General features: G+C 51.5%; 9 protein-coding genes across 9 annotated transcripts; 7 read left to right on the top strand and 2 right to left on the bottom strand.

The window, feature by feature from the left end:
- Positions 1-91: 91 nt before the first annotated feature.
- Positions 92-1,689, top strand: PFICI_12392 (Serine hydroxymethyltransferase; the record flags this gene model as incomplete). The annotated part of the gene is made up of 3 exons (XM_007840973.1): positions 92-139; positions 219-269; positions 334-1,689. 3 exons carry the CDS (start codon positions 92-94, stop codon positions 1,687-1,689), a joined length of 1,455 nt encoding a protein of 484 aa, XP_007839164.1.
- An 829-nt stretch (positions 1,690-2,518) lies between these two features.
- PFICI_12393 (uncharacterized protein) lies at positions 2,519-3,145 on the top strand (the record flags this gene model as incomplete). Its single annotated transcript, XM_007840974.1, has 1 exon — positions 2,519-3,145. The coding sequence occupies one exon, from the start codon at positions 2,519-2,521 to the stop codon at positions 3,143-3,145; it is 627 nt and encodes a 208-aa protein (XP_007839165.1).
- Positions 3,146-3,233: 88 nt separating this feature from the next.
- On the bottom strand, positions 3,234-5,144 carry PFICI_12394 (uncharacterized protein; the record flags this gene model as incomplete). Its single annotated transcript, XM_007840975.1, has 4 exons — positions 3,234-4,082; positions 4,134-4,384; positions 4,441-4,949; positions 5,017-5,144. 4 exons carry the CDS (start codon positions 5,142-5,144, stop codon positions 3,234-3,236), a joined length of 1,737 nt encoding a protein of 578 aa, XP_007839166.1.
- Positions 5,145-5,902: 758 nt separating this feature from the next.
- PFICI_12395 (uncharacterized protein) lies at positions 5,903-8,664 on the top strand (the record flags this gene model as incomplete). The annotated part of the gene is made up of 6 exons (XM_007840976.1): positions 5,903-6,004; positions 6,053-6,482; positions 6,586-7,131; positions 7,217-7,262; positions 7,316-7,447; positions 7,536-8,664. 6 exons carry the CDS (start codon positions 5,903-5,905, stop codon positions 8,662-8,664), a joined length of 2,385 nt encoding a protein of 794 aa, XP_007839167.1.
- A 972-nt stretch (positions 8,665-9,636) lies between these two features.
- Positions 9,637-11,707, top strand: PFICI_12396 (uncharacterized protein; the record flags this gene model as incomplete). Its single annotated transcript, XM_007840977.1, has 3 exons — positions 9,637-10,003; positions 10,189-10,430; positions 10,541-11,707. 3 exons carry the CDS (start codon positions 9,637-9,639, stop codon positions 11,705-11,707), a joined length of 1,776 nt encoding a protein of 591 aa, XP_007839168.1.
- Positions 11,708-12,595: 888 nt separating this feature from the next.
- Positions 12,596-16,201, bottom strand: PFICI_12397 (uncharacterized protein; the record flags this gene model as incomplete). Its single annotated transcript, XM_007840978.1, has 3 exons — positions 12,596-13,801; positions 13,860-15,022; positions 15,076-16,201. 3 exons carry the CDS (start codon positions 16,199-16,201, stop codon positions 12,596-12,598), a joined length of 3,495 nt encoding a protein of 1,164 aa, XP_007839169.1.
- Positions 16,202-17,898: 1,697 nt separating this feature from the next.
- PFICI_12398 (uncharacterized protein) lies at positions 17,899-18,543 on the top strand (the record flags this gene model as incomplete). The annotated part of the gene is made up of 1 exon (XM_007840979.1): positions 17,899-18,543. One exon carries the CDS (start codon positions 17,899-17,901, stop codon positions 18,541-18,543), a length of 645 nt encoding a protein of 214 aa, XP_007839170.1.
- A 996-nt stretch (positions 18,544-19,539) lies between these two features.
- Positions 19,540-21,338, top strand: PFICI_12399 (uncharacterized protein; the record flags this gene model as incomplete). Its single annotated transcript, XM_007840980.1, has 4 exons — positions 19,540-19,660; positions 19,723-19,994; positions 20,059-20,103; positions 20,190-21,338. 4 exons carry the CDS (start codon positions 19,540-19,542, stop codon positions 21,336-21,338), a joined length of 1,587 nt encoding a protein of 528 aa, XP_007839171.1.
- A 1,293-nt stretch (positions 21,339-22,631) lies between these two features.
- On the top strand, positions 22,632-23,468 carry PFICI_12400 (uncharacterized protein; the record flags this gene model as incomplete). Its single annotated transcript, XM_007840981.1, has 2 exons — positions 22,632-22,665; positions 22,729-23,468. 2 exons carry the CDS (start codon positions 22,632-22,634, stop codon positions 23,466-23,468), a joined length of 774 nt encoding a protein of 257 aa, XP_007839172.1.
- Between the last annotated feature and the right edge of the window lie 171 nt (positions 23,469-23,639).

Raw genomic sequence — 23,639 nt, forward strand, 5'->3', positions numbered from 1 at the left:
CTGGTCGTCAATTGTTCTTTGTTTCTTCAAGCAACAATTCCTCCATCCTTCCATCCCTCCCTAATTGCCATACCCCAACCCCTTAGACACAATGGCTGCCAACGGTGTTACCTACGCCCTCTCCAACTCCCACAAGGAGGTAAGATTTCCCAACTGCCCCGCCATGCAGCTATTATGCTGCCGCCGCTCAATGGACAGTGATGCTGACAGACCGCCAGTTGCTGGAGAAGTCCCTGGTGGACTCGGACCCCGAGGTTGCTGAGATCATGGTAAGTCATTTCTTCGACGATAGCATCAACACCAGCGACAACAGTTTGCTCACAACTCCTACAGAAGAAGGAGATTCAGCGTCAGCGCGAGTCCATCATCCTCATCGCCTCCGAAAATGTTACCTCCCGCGCCGTCTTCGATGCCCTCGGCTCGCCCATGTCCAACAAGTACTCCGAGGGTCTCCCCGGTGCCAGATACTACGGTGGAAACCAGCACATTGACGAGATTGAGATTCTCTGCCAGAACCGCGCTCTGCAGGCTTTCAACCTCGACCCTGCCAAGTGGGGTGTCAACGTCCAGGCTCTCAGTGGTAGCCCTGCCAACCTGCAGGTTTACCAGGCTCTCATGCCTGTCCACGGCCGTCTGATGGGTCTTGACCTCCCCCACGGTGGTCACTTGTCCCACGGTTACCAGACTCCCGCCAAGAAGATCTCGGCCATCTCGACCTACTTCGAGACCATGCCCTACCGTGTCAACCACGACACCGGTATCATTGACTACGACCGTCTCGAGGAGAACGCCCAGGTCTTCCGCCCCAAGATTCTGGTTGCTGGTACCTCTGCCTACTGCCGTGAGATCGACTACGCCCGCATGCGCAAGATTGCCGACTCCGTTGGTGCCTACCTTGTTGTCGACATGGCTCACATTTCCGGTCTTATCTCTGCCGGTGTCATCAAGAGCCCCTTCGAGTACGCTGATGTCGTTACCACCACCACCCACAAGTCCCTCCGTGGTCCCCGTGGTGCCATGATCTTCTTCCGCAAGGGCGTCCGCAGCACCGACGCCAAGACTGGCAAGGAGACCTTCTACGACCTTGAGAACCCCATCAACTTCTCCGTCTTCCCTGGTCACCAGGGTGGTCCCCACAACCACACCATCACTGCTCTTACCGTTGCCCTGAAGCAGGCTGCTTCTCAAGAGTTCAAGGACTACCAGAGACAGGTTGTCGACAACGCCAAGGCCCTCGAGCACAAGTTCAAGGAGCTCGGCTACAAGCTTGTCTCTGACGGAACCGACTCCCACATGGTCCTGGTCGACCTCCGCCCTCAGGCCCTTGACGGTGCCCGTGTCGAGGCCGTCCTTGAGCAGATCAACATTGCTTGCAACAAGAACAGTATCCCTGGTGACAAGTCTGCTCTCACTCCCTGCGGTGTCCGTATTGGTACCCCCGCCATGACCTCTCGTGGTTTCGGCACCAAGGACTTTGAGCGCGTCGCCGAGTACATTGACCAGAGCATCAAGATCTGCAAGGAGGTCCAGGGTGAGCTCCCCAAGGAGGCCAACAAGCTCAAGGACTTCCGTGCCAAGGTTGTCTCTGGTGAGGTTGAGAAGATCAACAGCCTCAAGAAGGAGATTGCCGCCTGGTGTCTTCAGTTCCCTCTCCCCGTTGAGGGCTGGAGAGTTGACGCTGGCATCTAAGCAACAAGTCCAGCGATGATTTTCATGAGGGTTCAACAATTGCAATGAGGCACGATTAGGGGTAACTCAACTTTCTCGGCGCGAGTCATATACAGGGTCAGGTTTTAACAGCTGGAGAAAAGGCTCGCGAAAAAACGGAATACATGCATTTATGAGGCGTTGCTGCTACGCAGCTTGGGGAGTTTGGAAAGCCATATATGGCTATTTGGGTGTACACTGCTTCAACACAGCCGGTGTTTTTGATTCTAAGATATAGTCTGTAATATACAGCAAAGACCCTAAGCACTGACTTGGGCATTTTCGAGACACATTTTGAAGACTGCTTAATGATGTAATTGTCCCGCATTTGGAGGTGCCCGCCGCACGTCACGTCATTCACCCGGTCGAAACTATGCTGACATGGATCACGAATACAATATAGTCCAGATACAGCGTCAATCTTGAACCAAATTTAAAATTCGACTGCGAAAAATTGACATAACTGTAAAACATCAATCGCTGAATTGACAATGCCTCTCCCAGATGCAGATGTTCACCCAGTTGCAACTGGTCTGGCGCGGGAAACGGTTGATGTAAATTGTCTTTGCACCAACCCTAGCTCTTCGAAACTAACCATGCGGCAGAAACATCAATCAGAGCAGTCCTTGAAGCTTTATTCAGGGTGGTTTTGCCCCTTTGTCCAAAGGGTCTGGTTGGCCTTGGAAGAAAAGGGCATCCCTTACCAATATGTCGAGGGTATGGCACTCGATTATTCTGCCTTGCCCGCTGCATAACATGATACTAACGGAGGAGATATAAAGTAAATCCGTACCACAAACCCCAGTCTCTTATGCGCTCCAATCCGCGGGGTCTCGTGCCCACGCTTGAAGTGGCGCCGGGCAAGGCGCTCTACGAAAGCAACGTCCTACTCGAGTACCTCGAGGATGCGTACCCAGAATCCCAACCACTGCGGCCGACGGACCCGTTTGACCGGGCCCGGTCTCGCATCTGGTCCGACTTTGTCACGTCGCGGGTTATTCCGGCGTTTCACAGACTATTGCAATTCCAGACATCGTCTGCGCCGGACAAGGACGGCGAGGCCAGGCTCGACGTCTTGCGCGGCGAGTACCGGGCCAAGCTGCTCGAGTTTGCCCGCGCCATGGACCCCGAGGGCCCCCTCTTCGCGGGCTCCGAGCTGACGACGGTGGATATTGTCATGGCGCCCTGGGCGCTGCGGTCCTGGGTGTTTGAGCGGTTCAAAGGTGGTCTGCGGATCCCCGAGCCCGGTCGAGGTGGCGGCGACGAGGAGGCGTGGGCCCGATGGCGGACTTGGCTCGCGGCCGTCGGAAGCCGTGAGAGCGTCCGCAAGACGACGAGCGAGGAAGAGTATTACGTGCCAATTTATCAGAGGTATGCAGATGACATTGCTCAGAGTGAGCTGGCCAAGGCTACGCGAGACGGACGTGGTGTGCCCTAAGATGTAGCAATTGTAATTATCCCAAGCAATGCTCAATATGAATCATGGTTGAATTCGATTATTTCCCTATCTAGCACTGCGATATTATCTAGGCGGTGCTGATATCCACAAGCAACACAGAAACCTGCAGGCCCAACATACCACTTGAGCTTGAAAGTGTCTGACCGTCCTCGACTTCCCAAGCCACATCACCCCAAAGTATGTCGACGACTGAACCAAAATTGGTACCATTTGGAGCTGCAATCTCAACGGTCTGTCCAATATCCCCATAATTGAGATTGACAATACTCAGCAGAGCCTGTCCGGTAGAATCGTTGATCCATGCAGCAGCATCAACACGGTCGGCACCAGCCACGGGCAACGTCTGCACCCGAGGAGTTCCCAGCAAGAAGTCGGCAATGGTTTCAGTAGTAAAGACGGAAGCCAGGTGGTTGGTAACGTTGAGTAGCTCGGCCGTCGTCGGGTAATCCCACATGACGATACCTTTGGCCCCGTGGTTGATGGCCAGAACGGTCATGACAACCTCCTCGGCCGCGGTCGGGTACCGGGTCCAGAAGGTCTCGTTGCCAAACGCCTGCGGCGCAAACCATTGCGTCTTGGACCATCCAATGAGGTCGTCGCGGCGCCGGAACTCGTCCAGACGGTCCGAGATGTCTTCAAAGGCGCCGGTACAGTCGTCGCAGCCGCAACAACCGTAGGTGGCGTTGCATACCGTGTCGTAGACGGTCGAGTACGACGTGTTGGTGGAGATGGGGTAGACGTCGGGCGTGATGATCTCGGCGCCCTTGGCGTACTCGGCATAGTAAAAGTCGTAGCAGTTGAGCGCCAGCGAGGCGGGGTGGTACGGGTCGAGCTCCCGGATCTTCTGGTGGGCGATGCCCGTCGAATTGATGGGATTGCTCTTGCCATCTGGCTCATCCGACTGGTACCATACCAACTATACAGAGTCAGAAACCGATTTTGGAGGTATCGTCAAGGGCAAGCTTACTAGAGATTTATGGCTACGAATGCGCTCGACCTGCTCAATCATGCCTGTGAGGTTTGCATAGTCCCAGATGACGTCGTATTGCAAGTAAAGCCCAAGTTCATCCGCACGATCAAGGTATGGTTCAAATTGATCCCACGGGAACGGCTTCTCTCCAAGAGTGCCCGTCGGTACAATGTGTATGACATTGTAGCCCAAAGCGGCAAAGTCATCCAAGGTCGTTATGTTACTGTCCCAGTATAGACTCCATTGGACTGTTTACACGTAAGTCTTTGTCACGTTAGGTGAGATTCCCGGAGAATATACGGACCGTAGTAGGTGTAAGGGAAGATGTGCTTCCAGTCCTCGTCGTCCCTCTGTACCCAAAGACCTCCGTACAAGCTGTCGAGCCTCGACACGCTACCATAGTTTTCGGGCGTTGGCAGCTTGAAAAGCTCGGTACTGGCTTGATAGATATATGAACCATCAAGGGTTGCTTGCACACTGATATTGAGCCCATCTAGACTGGTTGTGAATTGACCCAGGTCCAGTGGAACCTCGACATCAGTTGAGCCAATATCGACTGCAACAGTGTCGATGACAGTGCCGTTGAAGATGACATCTATGCTCAATTCACTAGTAGCCGTGCTATAAGCTCCGGTATAATTGGCTGGAAGCGGCTGTCCAACTTGGTACGAGATGGCGGCGTCAATCAACAGGCTGGCCTCTTGATCCGTCTCAAGGTATATACTCATCCGCGGTTTTACGCGCAGATCCAGCAAGGGTACGTCCGACTTTGCTGGTTCCTCGAACCAACCTCCCGGATTGAATGATGCATTTCTAGAGATATTTAGGATCCAAATAACCCGAATTGATTGTTGCTCATGTCAGAAGAAGGGAAACTCACGTTGAACGATATGCCTTGCCGCACCATATATCTACACCTTCGGGATTATTGAATTGTCCCTGCACTGCTGCCAACCAGCTCAAGGTCAGGGCCAATGGCCACGAAGACAGGGAGAATGAATGCCTCATTTTCATACTGCTCCGCACAGTTGCAATGATGATGCAGCCATGTGCACCTCGGAAACTTCAAACCATTGGTATAAATCCGGAAGATGTTCAGTCTTTTACCTAGGCTTGTGCCACTAAAGATCACTCACTGTACCTGGGAGTGGGGCATGTTTAGTGGTGTCACTATAGCGAGATCTCGTAACCGAAGGCAACGTGACACTCACCCAGTGCACTTAGTTCACGATTATTCCATATCAACAAGGAGTCTAGCGGGCATACGTAACAATATCAGGGTCCATTCTTATCACGGCAAACGCCTTTGCCCCTGGAGTTGTCTTTGCTGTATCTTTCTTGGGACCTTGCAGATCACCCCGACGTCATCCCCAGAATGGTCAAGAGTGGTGGCCTTTTTTCTCCCCTTGCCCATGGTTGGGAAAGAAGCGGGGATTTTGGGTTCGGTAGATAAGGAGATGTTTACAACCGATGGCCCCCCTCCGCCGAGCCCCCCGAACCTGGAATACTGCAATGCCTGTATCTATCGTACATATCCTCCCCTCCGAAAAAATAGTGGATATACATACCCCGGTCCGCTGTTACTGCCACAAACGTTACCTCGACAATCGGATGCAAAGAGCGACCATGCCGAACGGTGACGATGCCGAGTTTATATCAGGTTACTGCCTGGAATTGAAACTCTGCCGTGTCAATCATCACCGCAACTCACCAAAGATTCTTCACATCTCCTCCGTCAGCAAAGTTGATTGCATGACATTGGAAACATGAAGGACTCGGTGGTCGATATGGGTTGGTCCAAGACCTTTATGCTTTTCGTGTCGGGCGTGTTGGCAGGCTCGTCATGTTACAGTGACACAATTCCAGGAGTATGTTTCCTTTGCAATTGAAAGAAAACAATCTGACACCTTCACTAGAAGTCAATTGCACTGAACTTGACGGACCTTTTCAACAACAAGGCCTTTGGAACTTATCCTGGCGAGGCAAACTTCAACACGTTGAACGAGTCTTATCCCGTTCCAAGCGTCGACACGACACAGTACCAATCTTCCGAGACGGGCATCTTGTTCTCGTTCCCCGGCTACACTGGACCTGATCTGGCAGATAATCTTATTTGCAGCGGAAATGTCCTTGATGTGCCGTCCGGCTCGTACTTTTCTGCTTCATTTCTCGTTGCCGGAGATTTGGAATCAACCAGCGTGAGCGCCAATGTGACCTTTACGTATAGTGACAACAGCACGTCGCTGTTTGAGCTGCGCAGTCTCAATTGGTTCGAGTTCTTGACGATAAACCGTGGCGAGATTATCTTCCCCAGCCGATACACTGATACTGGTGTCAACTTCAACAGTATGTACCATGACACTAAACTTGCCACCCGAGGCCAATAAAAACTATTGAGCCTTGTGGCATTGTGCTTTTGCGGAATTCTGTTGACTCATTTTCCACGTAGCCACCCATATTTTTGAGAGAACCGCGTCTATCCCCACCGGAAAGAATCTGCGTTCCATCACATTGCCGACCACGACTAATGCTACCGAGGGAAGACTCCACGTTTTTGCCATTAGTCTTTGGGAGGGTTCTTCTCTCGAGGTGCAATCGGTCAGACCTACTCAAAAGTGGCTAGACAGCGGCGCACAAGCCGTCGAGGTCACCATTAACAATGCAGGCACCGAATGCGTAGCAGGAGACGGACTCAATGTGACCATCACGGGCGAGGGCATCAAGACAACAGCCCCCGGCAACTTGAAGCGTCTGTGCCCAGGTGACCAAAAGACCATTACGGTCGGTGTCGAGGGAACTCCAAACAAGACAATCACTGCCAATGTCTTGCTCGATGACGGAGTGAGCCCGTCCAAGGTCACCGTTGATGACTTGGACTTTGGCTTGCTCACTTGGACCAGCGATCTCGGCGTGCTGGCCAAACATGAAAGCCCCGAGTGGTTTGACGACGCCAAGTTTGGCATCTTCATCCATTGGGGCCCGTATTCGGTTACTGGTAAGTTCATAGGAGCATACAAATAGTCAGAGACTACAGCCTCTTTTTGGACAATCTTGCTAATTTTGAACCTTTCACCTCCTAGGCTGGGGAAATTCATCGCCTTACGAGAGCTACGCTGAATGGTTCTGGTATGTGTCTAACCATAAGTTTTGACTGTAGCGGAGCTGATAGTTCATTATAGGTGGTACTCAACTCACCATCCACAAGCTGACAGATCCGACTTTTACGACTACCGGCTACGCACATTTGGTGCTGAATGGGTGTACGACGACACATTCCCCGACTTCAATGCATCAAAGTTTGATGCTAAAAGGTGAGTGAACTGACACCAGCGGAAGTTCGGACTGCTATAGGAGATACTGTCGCATATTGAACTGCACCAAGGCTAACATTCTTCTCAGCTGGGTGGACCTCTTCGCTGAAGCAGGTGCCAAGTATTTCGTGATCACTACGAAACACCACGATGGATTTGCCCTGTTTGACGCGGGAGACACGACGAACCGCTCCGCGATCCACTATGGTCCCAAGCGTGACCTCTTGGCGGAGCTCTTTGACGCTGCCGAGACCTACCAGCCGGCGCTCAAACGAGGCACTTACTTCTCGCTGCCCGAGTGGTTCAGTCCGGATTTCGCCCCGTACGGATTTGACCAGTTCAACACCAGCTCGACAACATCCTGGCCCGGAGGCTTGGCCACGAACCCTTACACGGGCGAGAAGGAGCCGTACACGGGCCGCATCCCCGTCGACGACTTTATCGCGGACATCATGGTGCCGCAGATGGAGACGCTGGCCTATGACTATGGCACCGACATCATGTGGTGCGACTGCGGCGCGGCCAACGGGACCGCCGATTTTGCCGCGGCGTGGTGGAACCAGGCGCGCGCCCAGGACCGCCAGGTGGCCATCAACTCGCGCTGCGGTGTCGCCGAGGCCGCCGACTTTGACACGCCCGAGTACCAGACGTTTTCGTCGGCGCAGCACCGCAAGTGGGAGTCCAACCAGGGCATGGACCCCTACAGCTACGGCTACAACCGCGCCACCCCCGACAGCGCCTACATGAATGCCACCACCATTGTCTACACGCTGGTCGACATGGTGTCGAAGAATGGAAACCTGCTGCTGGACATTGGTCCGCGCGCAGACGGAACCATAGTCGATGCCGAGGTGGACAACCTCAAGCAGGCAGGGGCATGGATCCACGCTCACGACGAGGCCATCTTTAACACGACATACTGGTTTGTACAGAGTGAGATTGTCGATGGTCCCGATGTGCGTTTTACGCAGACCAACGATGCTTTCTACATCTTGTTCCTGGAAAAGCCCTCTTTGGTCAATGGCAAAGTCGACATTGCCGCTCCAATCCCTGTCCTTGAGGGCGATGTCATTCAGCTTTTGGCTATAGAAGGAGGCGAGGACTTGACGTGGGAGTCTAGTGGAAGTGGCACGACGGCGGTTCTATCAATCACAATCTCGGAAGACCTGATTGAGGCTGAAGAGTTCTGCTGGGTTTTCAAAGTAGCATACCAGTAGATATAATCACAAAAGCACAGAGTGAAGTTGCCAGTACCATACTTAAGATCATGCAAGAGTGTTACGAGAAATTGTACTGCTAGAAGCGCTGGTCACAGTCGAAAAAAATGGATATTGTGGAAGCTCATTGGGCGACATATGTCACATGTCTGCATCTGCGTCTATATAAGCGGGCAAATGGACTAAGCATCCGAGCATGCGAAAAAACCCGAACGTGCATATTTGGTGAAAGTGAGCATCAAGTACAACACTGTGTTTTCTACCTTGGTCAGTGAGGGTTGTTCAAATCTTCCATGTTGTTCTCGTCATCTCATGCAGCAAAGAGGCAGACGGGGTGGTATCGGCGCAATAATGACCGAACGACAGATTGACCGGGGGAACAAGGCCAAGACCTGGCTCTTCCGACCCTGCCCTGAGCTGCCGGTTAATTGAGAGTAGATTTCAGGGCCCGTTTACATCGGACAAAAATCTAGACCAGAGTTCTGTCCAGAACATACTCGAGTTCAATGCCCCAGATGCATGCCTGGTGTCAGAAAGTGACGCAAACACGGCGGCTTCGACCATCAGACTTGTGACGAGAGATGCATGTTGAACTCTCGAGTGGGGATCATACCAATCAATAATAGGCAATTAGCAGCTTCAACTATTGTCCCTGTTACTCCGCCAATGGAACGAATATACTCCAATTTCAGTCCGGGGCCCCACGAACAAGATCTGCTATATACTGCGGGGAACCTGGACGCTTCCCAACCTCATCTTGCATAATACCTGGACATGCGGAATATCCTCCTATTCGCTGCTCTTCCAATTGCCATGTTTGACTGATATGACGCTGTTTTTATGAGGGCGTCCATCTCAATGATGTATAAATGTAAGAATCGCACGTATCCCGGATCATTCATGCCAGGTGGATACGACCATGGTTAGGATTATCCCATCTTGTTGTGCCGCAACAGCATTCCAGATTATATCATGAAGGCCCTTTCTTATCTGAAGCTGCTCCTCGCCGGCTCCTCGTTCTGGGTCACCACGGCCACGGCGCAGGAACAATCGAGCCCAAACTCGACATACTACAATCCCATTCTTCCAGGATGGCATTCAGACCCCAGCTGTATTCACGTCAACGAGACCTTTTTCTGCGTGACCTCGACGTTTATCTCGTTCCCAGGCCTTCCCATCTATGCCTCGGCCGACCTGATTGACTGGAAACTGGTCAGCCACGTGTGGAATCGCGAGGCACAGATCCCTGGCGCGTCACGCAACACTACGGGCCAGCAGCTCGGGTTCTATGCGGCCACGCTGCGGTACCATGATGGTTTCTTCTATGTTGCATGTCCTTGTGAGTGGAGTAAAGATTTGGATGATTTCTAGCTCGTCCCGTGTGTTGCCTTTGCGACGCAACTTTTCGGTATATTCTCACAAACAATACCAAAGACAAAAGACCAGGCATTGGGGAGAAACTATACATAAACACAATAGACTATCGATGCCCAAATGTCACGGTACTAACTTATCCATTGCCAGATTTGGGCGGAACGGACCATAACCTGGGCCTAATCTTCAAAACACAAGATCCGTTTGATCAAGACTCATGGAACGATCCGGTCTACTTCGAAACAACAGTCATTGACCCAGACTTGTTCTGGGATGATGATGGGACCGTGTATATTGCGCAGTCCGGCGTGGTTCTACAATCCATCGACCTCGAAACAGGTGCCTTGTCGCCAGAGACGCCGCTGAACGTGTGGAACGGCACCGGTGGCGCGGTAACAGATTTCTTTCCTTCTTTCTTTTTCTTGTTGTTATTTCAGCTTTCGCATTGCACATGTCGTCCCGCCTACAAAACTATAGCAACTAATTCCGGAACCTTTGGCAGTACCCTGAAGGACCACACTTGTACAAGAAGGATGGGTGGTACTACCTTTTGATCGCTGAGGGCGGGACGGAGCTGAATCACTCCATCACCATTTCAAGGTCATCGTCGGTCTGGGGCCCCTACGAGTCCTACGAAGGCAATCCGCTCCTGACGGCCCGCGGCACCGATTCCTACTTTCAGACCGTCGGCCACGGCGACCTGTTCCAAGACGAGGCGGGCAACTGGTGGGGCGTTGCGCTGTCAACCCGTTGCGGTCCAGCCTATGAGATTTACCCCATGGGCCGCGAGACGGTGCTATATCCTGTTACCTGGGCCGAGGGTGAATGGCCAATCCTGGACCGAATACAGGGCATCATGAATGGGTGGCCGCTGCCGGGGTCAACGCGAAATGTGCCCGGTGACGGGCCGTTTAATTCCGATCCGGACACGTACGACTTCCTCGAGACGGGCGCCGCCATTCCACGTAACCTCGTATATTGGCGCGTGCCCCGAGATGGAGCCTTCTCCGTGACAGACCAGGGCCTGCAGATCATTCCCAGCCGGGCAAATCTGACCGGGTCGTCGGATCTCAACCTCACAGGTCAGGAGGGCCTGTCCTTTATCGGTCGGCGCCAGACGGACACGCTCTTCACCTTGAGCGTGGACCTTGCCTTCAACCCCGAGTCGGCCGGGGCCGAGGCGGGCATCACCGTCTTCTTGACCCAAGAGAACCACATTGACCTCGGCCTCGCTCTCCTGCAGTCCGACGACTCCGAGGAAGCGCCCCAGTTGACTTTGCGTCTGCGAGCCGAGGCACCCTTGGTTGACAATCCGCCAAAAGCGAGCGAGCCGCTGGCACCAGTGCTGGTCTCGGTCCCGTCAACCTGGGCAAGCGACACAGCTATAACACTTCAGGTTCAGACTGCCAATGAGACGCACTATCGCTTTTCTGCTTGGCCCTCTAGCAATCCTAATGCACGGATTATTCTGGGCACTGCGTCTGCACAACTGGTCAGCGGTGGCAGTGGAACTTTTGTAGGGACTTTGGTTGGAGCATATGCCACTTGCAACGGCGCTGGCGAGGACTTGGACTGTCCAGAAGGTGGCAATGCCTACGTTCAGAATTGGCGATACACAGGATCAGCACAGGCTATATCTGCTGTTGAACTTGTCTCGCCGACCATCTGAGCTTGGCTTGCTATTGTGTGACAGGCCCCTGATGTCGAATAAGGACAAAACGTAGCATACATACAGCTCAACCAGACAAATTCATGTTTTAGATATTACGGCCTCAGTCTCATGACGAGCATATAAATTTCATACAAACAGTAATGCATTTCTGTATCCTAACGTCAAGGGGGTATATCACAAATAACGATGCCACCCCTGTCCAAATTATCTGATTTTTTGGGTTTTACTTTACAGCCACTGGTGCAGTCCAGGTCCAATTTCCGATCGTCTGGGGCAAAATTCAATGCAAAATCGCTGGTGAACTACTAGGTCTTTCCCCTTCTCCCGCCTGTTCCTCAGACATCATCATCGCCCCGCGAAATCACTTCGTATAAACTGTCACCATCGCGTGTGACAGCGCTTCTGCTATATGCAACGAGTCGGGATCGACTATCATTAGACAATGATCTAAAAGTGACTGCAGAGAGTCCATTGAAAAACGCCGACGCCAGAGAAAACGATTGGTAGTTCCAGGCATATATCGGTATGTTTGCGAATCGAATACAAAAGAATAGTCCTTGACCACAAAAAGCGCGGCAAGCAGCGCGCCTTTACTGGGGTCTTCGCAAATGAATTCGTACGATCGCTGTCATTCTGTCATGCGCGCCCGCGCGGGCAAGAGTTGATATGCATCAGCCGGTTTTCCTCGTTGACGTATATCTGAGTCCAATGCGAAAAGAAAAAAAGCAAAAGTGGGTATGTTGTGAATTGATGCTGATGAATTGGTGATGCTCATACTTTGTGAGCATGTTGACCGTTTCGCTTCTCCTCGCGATAATGTTATGAAAACGAAATGTTCGTGACCTTGAGGTCCCATAAGCCGTTCCGAGGTATACGGTCCATCTTTTACCGTTCCATACTTTCTGGGCTCATCATGCCGGTGTCGGTTTTGTCTGTTTGGCTGTTGGCACCTTGGCTTTGCATGCTCTCAGCACGTGACATCTCAGGCGCTACAGGCAACGACGATGATGGCGCATTCATAGAACTGTTCGAAGCAGCGGCGCCAGTTTTCGCAGGCAGCTTCTTGTCCTTGCTTTTCTCGGGGCTCGCATTGGCAGCATTGGCCTTTTCTGCGGCGGCGGCAGCAGCAGCCTCCATCTTCTTCTTCTTCTTGTTAATGGCGTTCTGCTCCTTCGGTGGCCGCTTCTGGGGAGAGACGATCTTGCCCGTAGCACCGAGACGTGGTCGAGGACGCTGCTGTTTGACGGGTAGATCGGCATCCTCAATCAAGGGCTGATCGCCATTAGCGTGCAACTTGGCGAGGAAAAAGTTCTTAGCCAGGCCGATTTGGTTGTGAATATTGTCCTTCGTAACGGGGTCAGGAGGTGACAGTTCGTCAAACATCTGAGCATCCGCCGGCCCTGCGGTGGTATTTTGACTGGTGTAGGTCATGCGAACCCTCGAATGCAACAAGTGAAGAGGAACAGACAGCATGCCACCGAGCTCGCCCGCTAGACCGAGGTCACGGAAACCAAAGTAGTCTTCGCCAAGTTCTTCGGCAAAGTCACCGCTGACAAACTGCTCGCTGCCCTCGTTGAATGATGATGCGCCACCGTCACCTGTTCCTTCCTGCAGCGCTGGACGGAGAAGGTCGCTCAGATGTGTCTTCATACGATCATGCATAGACACGAGCTTGTTACCAAGTCTGTCAACTTCGTCCTTGGCATAGGACTCCAAGTCCTCGACGCTGTATCCGTTTTCGCCCAAGGTATGAAGAAGAATCTCTTCATCAGTGAATCGAGGCTGCACACGAGCGCCACGTTGAGCGTATACCGGCGTAGGATCGGTTCTATCAGCCTCGGCGTAAATCTTGAATGTCGTGCTGAGCTTGTGAAAATAGTCCCCAGCAATATCCGTAATGGCATCCAACGCAGATGGTTGCATTTCCTCGAACCCAGCGTGATACAGCAATTTTGCGACAGATCTCTGCAGGGCGGCTCGGTTGACAGTAGGGTCCATGACCAGATTGTCGGCGCTACAGACGACATGTGGCTCAATGTCATGCTCCACAAAAGGCTCAGGTTCATACTTGGGAAATTGATTCTGGTAAACCTGTCATTCGTCTCGTCAGTTTGTGCTCAATAGTCAGCCGCATCCATTCTCTCCATACCTGGGTTTGTATCTGCATTTGTTTGACCACAGCAATCTTTGCGCAGACCTTTCGAGTCTCCTGCATTTGCCTTAGATTGGCGTCGAGCCTTTCAGAAAGCTGGCCTTTGGGCGCAGTGTAGAGACCACTCGGGATAGTTTTGAGATACTCCTCATGGTGATTGATCACTTGGCCATCACCATCCTCTACCCACTGCAGTTTGGGGTGTATATCTGGAATCAGGCTCTGTGTCTCATAGTAGTCGGGGGCAAGAATGTCTCCGTCATCCTCTTCCATGCCTTCTGCGAGAGTCTCTGGTGCTTTGGGTGCGTCCTTACTGCCTGCGACCGACGAATCTGCGGTGGGACTGGACGTGCCAAGAGGTTCTGCCTGCTGTTGATGACGCAAGAAGTTGCGCATCTTGGCCTTGGTCCGAAGTAGAGCGGGTTCGTCGACATTGAGCTTGCGTCCGTTGAACAGCTGGTAGCGTCTCATGGCAATTTGAGCACGATCCTTCTTGGTGAGCTGCTTATAGATCTTGTACTCGTCATCCTCGTACACCTGCTCCTGTGCCTCATTGAGTGCGTGATTGAGAGCCATTCCGTTCAAGGATGGGCCATCGATATCCATGGCATCTCCATTGCTGGCTATGCCAGAATGTCCATTCATACCTCCAGGAGTAGCCGAGCCAGCTATGGGTGGTGTTGCAAACCCGTTGCTCCCGTCAAGCTCAGACCCTTCCCTATGTGCTTTCGCAAGTAGTCCATTCAGTTGTAGGACTGGCTTCTGATCGGCACCAGGCGTCGCTTCTTTCTGATCGGTGGGAGCTTTGCGAGACTTTGCGCCTTTTGCGCCGGTGGTGTTTCGACCGCGCGAGGACATGATAGGCTCATCGTCGGAATCGTCACCATTGTCGTCATCTCCACCATTCAACTTGCGGCGTTCCTCAGCTTCGACTTCGGCGCGGGGGCGGATGACAAGGTCAGGGATTAGGGGAATGAGCTTCTCGGCCTCCCTGCGCATGCCATTGGCCATGCGCCTAAGGGGATGGTTCATATCTTGATTGTAACGCAAGCAATTGTCCCAAATCAAGTTCAAATCGGCGACAAATTCTGCCTTTGACTTGTACTGTGTGGACTTGAGCTTCTTGGTCATGGTCCCGAGGTCCATGGGTTTTGTGATGACTTCTAGATATTAGCGACACTGGAATTGGGCCAACTTCTGCATGATGACTTACGATTGTAGTAGTCTGGCGCGTCTCTCTTGTTCACTTTCTGTAGAAAGGGGGTAGAGTATTCTGTATGCGCCTTAAGTTCAGTAAGAACTTTCTCAACTGCCTCATAGAGTTCCTCCTGGTTGACGTTCTCCTCGCTGGCCCATTTACTTCGATTTTTCCTAACTTCGTTCATAAGGTGGCGCAGTTCAGCATCTGATGCGCGGACCATATCGCGCTTCATGTCGATACGCGCAATGAGATGTTTGAGCGTCAAACTCGAGGCACCCAGGTTGGCGCTACTAAGAGAGCCGTGGTTTTCAGCACCAGATGTGCCGTTGGTATTTTGGTTACTATTGTTCTTATCCATCTCAGCTTGCAGCTGTTTCTCTGCCTCTTCAAGCTGCTGTTGCTCTAGCATGGCGGTTCGGTCGTTCTCCAATGTGTAAAACATGGTGTGAAAACTACGCTTGACAGCCTGCTCGGTAGCTGTGCGATCCTGCTCCAATTGCTTACGCGCATCTTCGGAGGATTTGTTGCGTTCTTGCGACGCTTGTGAGCCTTGAGAAAGGTCATCTTTGGATTTATCGTGTTTGTCCGGCGTCGTGACTGATTGCACGGGGGAGCTGCCGGATTTTGATGGAGAGAGCAGGCCTTTGTGTGCCTGTGTGGCGCTTTTTGATTTGGATGTCGCGGCATCCTGGGTGCTGTCACCGTCATTGCCATTGTCTTCGTCGTCTCCGTCGTCATCATCGCCATAGTCGTCTTCATCGATGACCCGCTTTGCGCGCTTGACGGGGCGCTCTTCAAGCGGCGCATGATCGGTGGTTGGTGGTAGGAGAGGGGCGCCGAGAGTGATGGGACGGCGAAGAGATTCGATGGCAGTATAGTCGTAGCATCCGTCTTCACCAAAAATATGCGAAATGTTTGCTTCGGTCCTGCGAAAGAGGTCGGCGAAGAAGGCGCGTTGTCGGTCATCCTCGGTGCTATCAGTAGTTGATGCCTCAGGCACCGAAGCCTGGGACTGGGAGTTGTCGACGGGCGTCTGAGTGCGTCCGGGGCCATCATCGGGAAAATGAAATGACCTGTTGCCATTGACTTGATGTCCCGACAAAGGCGGCCATTGTTGATTACCGTTCATGATGGACATGATGGTCCTTCGCGTTCTATGGGGATGACAGGCCTGCGGTCGCCATGCGGGCTGGAGAACGCGGCGGGGAGTGGCTGTCGCGACGGCAATATGGCGTTTGGTGCGCCTAGAATGACATTGATGGAACGAGCGACATCGAAATAGATGGGAAAAGTGGTTTCAACGACGAGAATTGATGATTATGCTCGTGTCGCGATGGGTTCTAGTCCAGGCAATTCGCGTGTCGTTGATGGGATGTGGTTAACTTAGGAGTCGCCAAAAAGGGTACAGGCGAGTTTTGCTCTCCGCAATGACCGCATGTCCCATCCGAAGTACTTTTAGCATTCAACTTGCGCCTGGCATAACTCGAGCCCGCGCATATGAAAAATAATAGCTACACTAATGTTCAATTCATTCACCATTTCATTCAACATTCTTTACAGGTTTGCGCAGGATCCAATTGCCATGTCAAGGTCTTGTTCTGCCAGATGCCCGCTTCCGATCGATGTACCCTCTCCGCAGTGGCCCCCTTCATCCTCGAGACTAGAGAAAATCACGTGTTTCCTTACTGGCCTCATTGTCTCGCGTCGTCGTCCAACTTGTGAACTCTTCGCGTCCTTTTTCAAGTCTTTGAGAGATTGCAGCATTAACAAAGACTAGATATCAATGGGATTCGGTCCAATGCACCAAGTCGATTTGTGAACTCCCCCTCCAGGTCATTTTCTTGCTTGGGTACGCCTTGTTCAAAGAGCACCATTATATTCACCTCATGGTCGAATGCTGGTCTTGGCGGAGGAACCCCACATCGAGCCACGAGCACAGCTGGACCTCCACAATGCGCTTAATATGGTGCACTCGCAGCATGATGAGCAGATGTCAAGGCGGGAAAAAGGAATTATTCAGCTTGTGCATATAAAATTTTTGAGTAAGATTTCCCAAGATCACTTATGGTCATGTTATAATGACTTAAATGTATATCCAAATATTGGCTATATTTGTAAAAGTGCTTCCACAACCATGCCCCGGATACACCTCAAACAAACACGAGAGGGAAAAAAAACACATTGACCCAAAAGTGTCTGACGACTCCAGCCCAGGCTGCCAGGTCATTGCCAGGATGGGTATTAGGCCACCCCACTCCACTGTGGGAAGCTCGACCAGCCACCCGGGTCGCTGCCTTTTCACCGTTCCAGCTCCCTGACCTTTTCACCTTAGCTGCCTGACTGTCTGTCGACGGACTGGCGGTACAGGCTTCCAGCTCTGTATGTAGTAGTAGCTTTTGTTGCCCCAAAGGTGGAGCTTGAATGGGCAATGGGATTCAACATTGCGATTATGACAAGCAACAGCTCTCCCTATGACCAACCTTTTTTTTCGGCCCCAACACTTACACAAGGCACAAATAGGCCAGCTTTTCCTCGTCCATACCTCGGCCATTTGTCAACAAGGGAAAATGACCTCGATATAATTTCTCCGTGGCCTCTCATTTCTTCTTCTTTAGCTCTATTGAGTATAACAAGATGCGTATCCGCCTTCAGTTCGCAGGTCAGTCTCTTCCAGTCTTGTCGAAAATCACTCCATCTCTCGTATTCTTCAAAGGCCGCCGAGTGTTGGGAGCCAAAGAAGCGACATCGAGAAATGTTCAGCTCCAACAGCAGTCTTCTTTCGACCCTGGGTTGCTTTCGCCCGTTTTCGGATGATCAGTACCGACGTCTTGATCCATGCTGACTTGTTCAATTCACCTTTCAGGCACCTTTTTTATCCTCTGCCTGCTGGCAGGCTACGCCGGCCTCTCTTCCCTCCAGCTTGGCGTCTACATAAACGACAAGGCCCTACATGTGTTGACCTTTTTCATCCTGACCATCGTATTCTACTGGATCGTCGATACGAACCGGCGACGCACCCTCAACCTTACCCTCGTAGTATGCACCCTGCTCCTCGGCATCGGTTCCGAATTCCTCCAGGGCTTCCTCCCCAACGGCCGCGAGTTCGACTCTTATGACATCGTCGCCAATATCGTCGGGAGTCTGGGTGGCTTGGGTCTCTGCAGCTGGTACCATAACCGCATGCTCGAGCGGAGAAGAGGGAGGAGATATGATGCTGTCCCCGGCGAAGACGAGGACGATCTTGAGCTCGGCCAGGGAGTCTCATCTGAGGCGGGGCAGGAAGAGGGAATCATGAGCTCTACAGTCAATGAGAGGGCTCCGACTCTAGAGGAGGAAGTTGATAATTGGGACGAGAATGCTGTTGACGCTTGGGATGACGATGACGGCGACGGAGACATCAGCGCTGCTTCCACGAAACCACAAGCGACGGAGCTGAACGGTGGTGGCGACATTGGCGAAGCAAAGAAGCGGACTGACTGAATAATTGATTTGCTAAACGGGAACGGCCTGGCATTCCCCTACTGTAATACCTCTGCTTTTGGCGTTCAGGTGGGGGCTAATGCTGGCTTGATGGATTCATGGATCACGGCTCTCAGGACTTGATTTTACGACTCAGACGAGCGTCACGATACCAACTCAATCTGGAATTTTCACCATCTAAATGTTTTTATATCAGCGATTGTACACATGACTACCTGCTATTACATGATGGCTACGAGACGTCGACGGAGGCGTCTGCAATATTTGCACTTGCACAAAACGACTTTACTGGTACTGCCCGCAGACATGTGGCTAAAATTTTCAGATGCAACAGAAAACTCGAGTTGCAGAAACAGCCAAGACCAACTGTCCCCGTGTCTGGAAAGAGAGCGAAAGATACGCAATAGAGACACGATGAAATCCGACGCCAATGAGCTTGTTCCACATACTGCATTTCTTCAAGGGACCAGACGACAGCCATTGGTTCGGCGAAATCGGCGATGCATTAGCAAACTCTGGGTGATGACAAAGCGACCGTGGTACCTTGAGCCCAGCTGGGGGGTGGGTGTTCAACTCTATACTCGGCAACCCCTCTTACGGTTATATGTTCGCGAAAGAAACGCTCATGCCCATGGGTTCAAAAGATAATCTGTTCCTGATAATCTGCTTTTACAATTAGCAAAGAAACTCCAACTATTCTTTGATTCGATGCTGATTTGATGCTACTGCAAACTTGATTCAATCGGCAAAGGCTCGGGAAATCCAGCTGACGAAATCGGGACCTGAGTCGACGCAACCTCGAACTAGCAAAATTTATGCCAATCCAGACTCTGATTGATGAATAGCGGTGGAAGTGGAACCTTTTACATGTATAATCGTTGGAAAATACTTTTATGCATCTTTATTTGTATATAATTCGACCCCAGAATCAACTCCGCTGTCGCTCGGGGATCTTGTTTTTGTAAATACGATTCAGAAAATTCACTCTCGTTTGAAATGCCGCAAACCGACACAAGCCTGCACGGCATCAATGGCCAGATCAACGGTTTGAATGGTACAACGAAGCATGATGCTGCAGGAACCACATTAAACAGAGCCTCTGAGCTTGAAGATGCAAGTTGGCTCAAAGACACCTGCCACTATGGCAAAATGCTAACTCTTTTTACCGGTAGCTTGTAGATGCTGTGAAAGGCCTCTTGATCTCATATATCCGCGCAGCCGATGAGGCAGCTCCCGTCAGAGCCCAAGGTGGCGATGCATCGGCTCAAGCAAGTGTGCTCGTCGAGCCACACGCACCCAAGGCATTGGTAGAGAAAATGGCATTTTCCTTGCCGCAGCAGAGTGGCAAAGGCAAAGACGGGCTCCTTGAGACTATTAAAGATGTCTTGAAGTATAGCGTAAACACTTGGGACCAGGGCTTCCTTGACAAACTATACTCCAGCACAAATCCTGTCCGTACAACTGAGATAACCCAACAAGAAAAACGAACAACATTGCTGATTCATTCTATTTCAGGTGGGAGTAATCTCCGAGCTTGTTCTGTCGATTTTGAATACGAATGTAGGTTCACGACTATGGTGTTTTCCCGATACCCAAGTCTTGAGACTTTCATTGGATCAATGTTTACTGACCATTACCCCTTCCAGGTTCATGTGTATACTGTTGCTCCGGCTTTGACTGTCATTGAGCGAGAAACTGCACGGTCATTTGCCCGGCTCTTTGGCTTCACTGGTCCCCGCGCTGGTGGAGTTACATGTCAAGGTGGTTCCTCCTCGAATCTCACATCATTGATTATTGCGCGGAACGCCCTCTATCCCGATACCAAGACCAACGGCAACGGGTCTCACAACTTTGTGCTCTTTACCAGCAAGCACGGGCATTACTCGGTCGAAAAGGCCGCCACCACTCTCGGCCTGGGTTCCGCGGCCGTGATTCCCATTCCCGTGGACGACGCTGGCTGCATGGTCCCGAGCTCGTTGAGAGAAGCTATTGTCAAGTCCAAATCCGAAGGCAAGACGCCTCTCTACGTCAACTCTACGGCCGGAACCACCGTCCTCGGTTCCTACGATCCCTTCCGCGCCATTGCCGCAATTTGTAAAGAGTTCAATCTCTGGCTCCACGTTGATGGTTCGTGGGGCGGAAACGCCATCTTCTCGAGCACGCAGCGCCACAAGCTGGATGGGGCAGAGCTCGCCAATTCTCTGACCGTGAACCCGCACAAGATGCTCAATGTGCCAGTGACGTGTTCGTTCCTCCTGACCAATGACGTTGGCGTCTTCAAAAAGGCCAACACCCTGGCGGCGGGCTACCTGTTCCACGGCGGCGGCGGCGGCGACGACGACGCAGACAACGAGGAGCAGCACTGGGACCTGGCCGATCTGACCCTGCAGTGCGGTCGGCGCGGCGACGCCCTCAAGCTCGCGCTGGCTTGGGTGTACTACGGTGCCGCTGGCTTTGAGGAGCAGGTGGACCACGCGTTCGCCATGGCCTCGTACCTCGCCAACCTGGTCAATGAGCACCCCGACTTTGTGCTCATGAGCAGCAACCCGCCGCCCTGCCTGCAAGTGTGTTTCTATTATGCCCCCGGGGGCAAGCTGGCCGATGAGAACAGCGAAAACACTAGACGGACAAGCGAGCTAGTGAAGAAGCTGGTCCCCCGAGGCTTCATGGTGGACTATGCGCCGGGCCCGCATGGCAGCTTTTTCAGGGTTGTCGTGAACTGTCAAACACTAAAGGGAACAGTCGAAGGGTTGCTCAAGGCATTAGAAGAAGTAGGCAAGCAGGTTGTAGCGTAAAAATAGATTGGAAAGGTAAATGCTTCAAAAATGTACAAGTCTGTTGTGCCGACCTCATGATCAATCATTCCGATGACTAAATATCTAATCTAATTGTAAAATAGGAAATTTTATTTTCTAGACTTGGCCAAGATTAAAACGAGTCTTCACATTCCGATAAAAACTGATATTCGCACAGAAGGGCTTGCCAGCGAAAGGAATCTTTTTAACACAACTCCCATGTTCGAAATTTCAATAAACAATGATATAGCAAAAAGATTGAAGAGTAAGAATTCTCCAAAACAATGGCTGATTTGTTCCAGTGACTGGAACGCATCGGGAATTGAGCCCAATGCGGGGGTCGAACCCGCAGCCTTGAGATTAAGAGTCTCACGCTCTACCGATTGAGCTAACCGGGCAGGTTCTTGTTGTTGATGCTAGATGCGTTATCGTTTACTATATAGCTTCTGTTAAACAAGCACCAATCACGTTGTTCAGACGGGCTTGGAGGTGGATATCGTGGTGGGGTGAGTGAGCTTTGGCGGAGCGCCGCAGGAAACGAGTGCTGGGTAGGTCATGGTTCTTCATGTCTCTTAAAATAAGGTCGAAATCAAGTACTGGGTTGACTAGAGTCTGCGAAAGCGGTCCGGAGGTACAGCTGTGGTTTTGTGCTCATATTGACCATGATTGAACCAAAATGCGTGTCAAAACATGCGGGCAATATTGGTATTAGCCTCTGCCATGGAATTTTATTTTGACATGGTAGCATGATGCGAATCATGATATGGTGCTGTACTTCGGGCAACGGTGTTTCGAGGCCATGGATAATCTAGAGTAGGATAGAAACTTTATTATGTTCTTGTCTCTGACGATCCTTGTCACAAATTCAAAGTATACGCTGTACCACAAATATCCACTGCACTAGAAATCATTCGCTGTATGGAGTTATACTAATCTCCGTACCAGGGTACACCAGTATGATTGCCTAGAACACGAAATACATACAGGGACCTGTCGAATGTTGTTTGAAACTTGCGCAGATGTAAAATCGTGGACCTCGCACATTTGCAGATTTGCGAGATGTTGAAAGCGTTTACCTAAATAGGATGGCGCCCATAACCATAACGCATTTAACGGACTTAAACCCGCCGTACAGCCAATATTGTTTGCGGCACCATCGAGCATGCCACGATATAAAATAGTGAATACATTCAGTCAACAAGGCAAATAAGCACTTCTATCCGTTCATGCAAATAATTATAGTATATGTTCTCGTCATATTCACTTCTGTCGCCTTTCGAGAAAAATCACACAATGGCATCTGACAAGAAAATCGTACTTATTACCGGTATGTCGAGCTAGAGTATGCCACGTCAGAGTAGCCAATCAGACTGACATGACATATTTATAGGCGCTAATGGTGGCATCGGTCTGGAAACCGTGGTTCATCTTGCTCAGAGCTCAACCGAGTATCATATCCTGCTGGCCTCTCGCTCAGTAGAGAATGGCCAAAAGGCCTTGCAGCAGATCAAGTCCACCCATGGCGACTCCCTCAAAAGCTCCGTGTCAGTTTTGCAGCTTGACGTGACGAGCCGCGAGTCTGTACTAGCCGCCAAAGATGAGATTGAGAGCACATATGGCAAACTCGACGTACTGGTCAACAATGCGGGCATTCTCCTCATCAAGCCCATGGACATACTCGAGAAGCTCCGCACGACTTTTGAGACCAACGTCTTTGGCCCATGGTTTCTGACCGAGACGCTGGAACCCTTGCTCAAGAAGTCGGCGGCGCCCTTGATCATCAATGTCTCCTCAGACCAAGGGTCCATCACCCGCAAGCTGGATCCGAGCAACCCCGGCGCCAAGACGCCCGGAGAGCCCTACCGGGCCAGCAAGTCGGCCTTCAACATGATGTCGGCGTGTCAGCGCTACTCGTACAAGGAGTGGGGGTGCAGGGTGTGCGCTTTCAATCCTGGCTTCTGCGTCACTAACCTCACCGGCGAGGAGACGCGGCAGTTTCGCATCGACCATGGTGCCAGGCCTGCAAGCGATCCGGCCAAGGCGATGGTAATTGTTATTGAAGGCAAGCGTGATAAGGATTTCGAGGAGAATGGAATGTTTGACCTGGATGGAGGATTTCTGCCGTGGTAAATTAGGACTACTTTTGGGAGGGACCGGATAGAGTAACAAAATATCATAAAGGTCTCTGAACATTATACAATGGATTATCTTCCTATGGTTGCTACTCTGATTGTTCAACAGCTTGAATTCTGCCAGCCTTTCCCAAATCTGCCTCGATGATTGACCTTGACAAATTGACAA

Source organism: Pestalotiopsis fici (assembly GCF_000516985.1).
Source record: "Pestalotiopsis fici W106-1 unplaced genomic scaffold PFICI_Scf_10, whole genome shotgun sequence".
NCBI classification, from domain to species: Eukaryota; Fungi; Ascomycota; class Sordariomycetes; order Amphisphaeriales; family Sporocadaceae; genus Pestalotiopsis; species Pestalotiopsis fici.